We start from the raw sequence: 6852 nt of genomic DNA, 5'->3' as shown, positions 1-6852 counted from the left end.
AACCTAAGTTCGCTCAGTTTTCACTGGGATTTTGAATGGTTATGAACTTATTAATGTCATCTTTAAGTTCATTCAATGATGTTATTATAAACATTATGATAAAAAGTTTGACAAAGAATAATGTCTGTTCAACATGTAACTAGGATTTAATTCACACTTTTACTTGTTTGGGTGTATAAAATATGTGTGAAAAGAACATTCAACAAGAGAGATAATTTCTTAAACAGTAAATTTTCTAGTTTTTTACTGTAGGCCAAAATAGCTTGAATACCCAGAAAGATATATAATTTATTAAGAATTTGGGCAACTTTTGTTCTTTAAAACTTTTTCAGTAAAAACGAGAGAGAGGGTGTAAGAGAAGCAGTGGGTAAGAAAGTAGCATGAGTCAAGAAGTGAGCAATAAACAAAAGGCATAAATCAGATGTATGTGCAGTGCAGGTAAGGTCCAGAGGTATATAATAAGATGGCTATGTTCATTGCAAGAAACACCACCTGGCACAACCCCATTATTCTAATGCTTTTGCTTAGACACAAAGAAGCATCTTTAGTGTGGTGGGGTGGTGCTATTTCTGCAGCTGCTGCAGATTTTCTGATCTCTAGGCATTCAGTTTTATGTTATTTTATTCTCTTCTGTTCTGGCTTCTGTGAATTGCTCCTTTTAGCTTTGTTTTGGAAAGAGAAGAGCTATTCTGAGTTTGAGTTCAAAGCAAGAAAGCCACAGCATTCACATTGAGTGTGAAGAGTGCAAAACCCAATGACTCAAACCCAAGGAGAAGAAAAGTTTGGAATTTGAGGCAAATGTTTCATTGTTTCAATGCTCAGCTCGAGGCAATCCTTGTACATCTCTTCTTCTTCTTCTTCTTCTTCTTCTTCATTGTTTTGTATCATTCTCCTCCAACTTACTTTTCTCTATGGCATTGCCTTCTCTGCAAATCACGAAGCCTCAACTCTCTTCTCATGGCTCCATGCTTCTGCATCACCACCTCCTCCTTCTTTCTCCAACTGGAACATTCTTGATTCCAATCCATGCAACTGGACATTCATAACATGTTCCTCACTAGGCTTTGTCACTGAAATCAACATACAATCCATCCCTCTAGAGCTTCCTATACCTTCCAACCTCTCTTCATTTCACTCTCTTCAAAAGCTTGTCTTATCTGATTCCAATCTAACTGGAACCATCCCTTCAGACATTGGTGATTGCTCTTCCCTCACTGTCATTGACCTCAGCTCCAACAATCTTGTTGGTTCAATCCCTGCAACCATTGGAAAGCTCCAGAACCTTCAGAACTTGTCTTTGAACTCTAACCAGCTTACTGGAAGGATCCCTGTGGAGTTAAGCAACTGCATTGTGTTGAAAAATCTACTCCTTTTTGACAATCAGATAAGTGGGACTCTCCCACCTGAACTGGGGAAGTTGTCACAACTTGAGTCCCTAAGAGCAGGAGGGAACAAAGATATAGTTGGGAAGATTCCTGAAGAGCTTGGAGAATGCAGGAATTTGACCGTGTTGGGGCTGGCTGATACCAGAATATCTGGTTCTTTGCCTGCTTCTTTGGGTAAGCTCACAAAGCTTCAGACTTTGTCCATCTATACCACCATGCTGTCCGGTGAAATTCCACCGGAGTTAGGTAACTGTTCTGAGCTTGTTGATTTGTTCTTGTATGAAAATAGCTTATCAGGGTCTATCCCATCTGAGCTTGGTAAGCTCAAGAAGCTGGAACAGTTGTTTTTCTGGCAGAATGGTCTTATGGGGGCTATCCCAGAAGAGATTGGTAACTGTACAAGCTTGAGAAAATTTGATTTCTCCTTAAATTCTTTATCTGGGACTATACCTGTATCTTTGGGGGGTCTCTTGAATCTAGAAGAGTTTATGATTAGTGATAACAATGTGTCTGGTTCAATCCCTTCCAGTCTTTCAAATGCTAAAAATCTTCAACAGTTGCAAGTTGACACAAACCAGCTCTCAGGCTTAATTCCACCAGAGCTTGGTCAGTTGTCAAACCTCATGGTGTTCTTAGCTTGGCAGAACCAGCTTGAGGGAAGCATTCCCTCCACTTTGGGGAACTGTAGTAATCTTCAATCACTGGATTTGTCACGCAATGCACTCACTGGTAGTATTCCTGTTGGTCTATTCCAGCTCCAAAACCTCACAAAACTGCTTCTGATTTCCAATGACATATCAGGTTTCATACCAAATGAAATAGGCAGTTGCAGCTCTCTTATAAGGTTGAGGCTTGGAAACAACAGGATCACTGGTAGCATTCCCAAGACAATAGGCAACCTGAAGAATTTGAACTTTTTAGACCTCTCTGGGAACCGCCTCTCTGGTCCAGTGCCTGACGAGATTGGAAGCTGCTCTGAACTGCAAATGATAGACTTCAGCAACAACAACTTAGAAGGTCCTCTGCCTAATTATTTGTCTTCACTATCAGCAGTTCAGGTTTTGGATGCATCTTCCAACAGGTTTTCAGGTCCTTTACCTGCAAGTTTAGGTCGTCTTGTTTCTCTGAGTAAGCTAATCCTAAGCAATAACTTGTTTTCTGGACCTATTCCTGCATCATTGAGCCTATGTTCAAATCTGCAACTGCTTGATCTTAGCAGCAACAACCTCAGTGGAAACATACCAGCTGAGCTTGGCCGGATTGAGACACTAGAAATTGCTCTTAATCTTAGTTGCAATTCACTCCGTGGAATAATCCCAGCTCAGATATCTTCTCTGAACAAGCTTTCCATATTGGACCTCTCACACAACCAGTTGGAAGGAGATTTGAAACCTCTTGCTGAGTTAGACAACCTCGTTTCACTCAATGTTTCTTACAACAAATTTTCTGGCTGTCTTCCAGATAACAAGCTTTTCAGACAGTTGACATCGAAAGACTTCACTGCAAATCAAGGGCTCTCATGCTTTGTGAAGGATTCCAGCAAGACTGGTATGTCACTGAACGGAAATGAAGTAAGGAAATCGCAAAGGATTAAGCTAGCCATTGGATTGCTGATAGCCTTGACAGTGATAATGATTGTTATGGGGATAACTGCTGTCATCAAAGCAAGAAGAATCATTAGAGATGATGATTCAGAATTGGGTGACTCGTGGCCATGGCAGTTCATACCATTTCAGAAGCTAAACTTTTCAGTGGAACAAATACTGAGATGCTTAGTTGATAGAAATATTATTGGAAAGGGGTGTTCTGGTGTTGTATATAGAGCTGAAATGGACAATGGTGAAGTCATTGCTGTGAAGAAATTGTGGCCAACAACTATTGACGCAGAAGAGGCATTTAAGGAAGAAAAAAGTGGAGTTCGTGATTCATTCTCAGCTGAGGTGAAGACCCTTGGCTCAATCCGTCATAAGAACATTGTCAGATTCTTGGGGTGCTGCTGGAACAGACAAACAAGATTGCTTATTTTCGATTACATGCCGAATGGAAGTTTGAGTAGTCTACTTCATGAGAGGAGTGGAAATTCTCTGGAATGGGAACTTAGGTACAGAATCTTGTTAGGTGCTGCAGAAGGCCTTGCATATCTACATCATGACTGTGTTCCTCCTATAGTCCACAGAGATATTAAAGCCAATAATATCCTCATTGGCCTTGAATTTGAACCTTACATTGCTGACTTTGGCTTGGCTAAACTTGTTGATGATGGTGATTTTGGTCGTTCTTCCAATACAGTTGCTGGTTCCTACGGATATATTGCTCCAGGTTAGTGACTCTTCCACACCAACTTGATTACTTTCTTCCTTTGGATTCTTACTTATTGTTTACTTGCAAAAGTAGCTTCTATTTTTCTGCATAATGAACTCCCTGAGTTTGAAACTGTTTCAGAATATGGCTATATGATGAAGATCACAGAGAAGAGTGATGTTTATAGCTATGGAGTAGTTTTGTTAGAAGTCTTGACAGGTAAGCAACCAATTGATCCAACAATCCCAGATGGTGTACATGTTGTTGATTGGGTGAGACAGAAAAAGGGTCTTGAAGTGCTTGATCCTAGCTTACTCTCTAGACCAGAATCAGAAATAGAGGAAATGATGCAGGCATTGGGAATAGCATTATTGTGTGTGAACTCATCTCCTGATGAAAGGCCAACAATGAGAGATATTGCTGCTATGCTGAAGGAGATAAAGCATGAAAGGGAGGAGTATGCAAAATTTGATGTGCTTCTAAAAGGGTCTCCTGCAAATGGTGCATATGGGAATAAAAACTCTGGTGGAGTTTTGCCAACAGCTTCTTCATCAGTACCAGTCATGCAAAGTTTGAAAACAAAAAGCAATAACTCAAGCTTCTCTGTGTCTTCTCTGCTGCATTCATCTTCAAGTGTCATCAAGATGGGTTCCAAATGATGAATCTAAGGAGAGCATAAGCATGCTGTTCTGATCACTTTCTTTGTCAATGATCCTTGTGTTATTGTTGTTCTTTATATGCTTGTAAATTATGTTATAGCTGAATTAAAATCAACAAATAGATCCAGAAAGCGCATGTGTGGCTTCTGGAGTATCATTGAAGTGTATCCAAAGCAAAATAGCTTGTACTTACTGATATCCATTTTCGAATTCAGATCATGTCAGCACAACAATAAAATCCAGCCACTGTTAGAGCTGATGAATTTCGTGTTTCCAACCTTGTCTTGGTGGTGTGGTGGTCTAGGCCCCTTTTCTTTTCTTTTCTTTCCTTTTCGGACTTTTTCATTTTGTGGTTTTTTCTTCATGCTCCTCCAGAATTTCTAAATGCACCCAAAATAAACTCAAATAAATTTTAAAATGGTTAAATATATTTTTCGTTTTCAAACTATTAACTAAAATTATATTAAAATGTATTAGAGAGCTAATTACATTAGAGTTTCTCTCTTCTCACTATAATTCTATTTCTCCTCACTACAATTTTATCTCTCTCCTAAGTGCATCTTACTCCAGTGGTGGAAAATCTAGAGGTGGGTCTTAACGTAAAGAGCTTGGTGGTGGTCACAAGAAGTCTATCCTAGAAAAATTTGATGTTTGTTCGGTTTATTGTTTCATTTGTTATTGAGCTGCTATAAGATCATTCATTAATGTCTAGTCTCATACATAAAATATATATACCTCGACGTGATGGAATGTTGAAAGTCTCACATTGCTTAAATAAACTAATTCTCAATATAAATAGGTAAAAATCTCACCTTATAAACTAATTTTGTAGTACAAATTAGGCTTAAATTTTCCCTTTCTAATCCTATAAAATCGTGAGGTTTGTAAGAGAAAGAACCTCATGAAGAGATTTCATAGTTGAGATAAAGTGTGATTTTGATTTTATTAGAGATTGCGAAAACCTCATCCCAATACACATAACGATTTTCATGTGTTGGAGATTTCCACTAGAGGTTGAGAGAAAAGAATCTTTTCTCGCTAAAAATCATCTAACTTTAATTAATTTTTATGTGTTGAACGACAACTTCAATTTTCCAACAAAAATTATATATAAAAGAAATCAATTAAAAATTGAACAAAATTAACTAATGTTGACTTTTGTAAAAAAAGTCAATCCATTATTGTCACGCTATCCTGAAGAGAGAGAGTTGCACTAACGATAGATAAACTTTATCGTTATTAGGTATTGTTTTAAATCGATGATATTTTATATTCTTTTATAAACTCTAAGGATGAAATTGATACATACTTTGAATTAGAGATAAAATACAATTCTAATAAATAGTTTCTAGACAAAAAATATATATTTAACACTTCTTAAAAGAACCATGTTTCCTTTCATTGAGATCACTTCAATATTACCTGATCCGAAAATCTTCCGAAACAACCTCTCTAGAATTTTTGGAACAGGATTTGAGGAACAGGATTTCCATAATAAAATTTCCAGAACACATGAAATACATTCTTGAATAAATTTTCTAGAGCAGAATATTTAGAACAAGTTTTTCGGAACATATATGATACCATGAATCTTTAGACCAAATTTCCAAAATAAAATTTCTGAAATATATATGAGATGTAATCATGATTTCAAAACAAGCTTTCTATAACACAAAATACATTTCAGAATAGGCTTTGCAGAACGAACTTCCCTTCCTCTTCCTCTTCTCGAAAAGTTCAACAACGATGAAAACTTAAGTGCAGTTGGAGGCACCAATGGATGGTGACAGCGGCGGAGATGTTGACAGTCATGGCTACAGAGGTGGTATTTTAATCTTTTTATGTGAGTATGGAGTGCAAGTAGTAATCATGAGGGTGCAAACAGAGAAATCCTTTTTTTATTCTCTAGAACTCCTACAATAACTTTAAGGAAAAGAAACTCCGAACCTCAGCTTAATATAATGTTATCTTATTGACATTTTTAAGTAATTTTTTATTTTTTTCATTGTTTTATATTTCAAAATTACATAAAAAATACCACTTTAAATTGTAAGAGATAGTTATGGTCAAAATATCAATGTCGTTAGTTAAAAAACACAAAATGATAAAAGAAGAGTAATTTGAAATCAAAAAATGTCAATAATAAAAGCTAAAGTAAAATAATTTGAGATGATGAAACTTACGTAAAGAGGCTTTAAAATACATTAATTTATTCAACACATACTCAAGTTTACATTGGAGAAAGAAGGCACAGGGTAGATGGTTAGAAGATCCAACTCGAATAGATTTAAAGATTCAAAGATCCAACACTCAACTTTTGTTTTTCCTTCAAGATTTAAAGATAATTTAGAAAATTCAAAGTTTTTTTTTTTTTCTTTTCAGAAGTCTTTGGAATAAATAGCTCTGTTTTTTTCAATTTAAGAACATTTATTATACATGTGTGTGAACATTTACTAATATTATGAATGTTACTAAAACATTAAAAATGACTTAGTAACATTTTATCA

General features: G+C 36.4%; 1 protein-coding gene across 1 annotated transcript; it reads left to right on the top strand.

Annotated features, from left to right (window-relative positions):
* Positions 1–507: 507 nt before the first annotated feature.
* LOC114174075 (uncharacterized) lies at positions 508–4622 on the top strand. Its single transcript, XM_028058823.2, has 2 exons — positions 508–3704; positions 3828–4622. Exons 1-2 carry the CDS (start codon positions 815–817, stop codon positions 4343–4345), a joined length of 3408 nt encoding a protein of 1135 aa, XP_027914624.2. The 5' UTR covers positions 508–814; the 3' UTR covers positions 4346–4622.
* Positions 4623–6852: the final 2230 nt, after the last annotated feature.

This window comes from Vigna unguiculata, chromosome 2 (assembly GCF_037176805.1).
Source record: "Vigna unguiculata cultivar grain cowpea cultivar isolate G323 ecotype 2 chromosome 2, ASM3717680v1, whole genome shotgun sequence".
Classification (NCBI taxonomy): Eukaryota; Viridiplantae; Streptophyta; class Magnoliopsida; order Fabales; family Fabaceae; genus Vigna; species Vigna unguiculata.
This window is presented reverse-complemented; position numbering and strand designations above follow the sequence as displayed.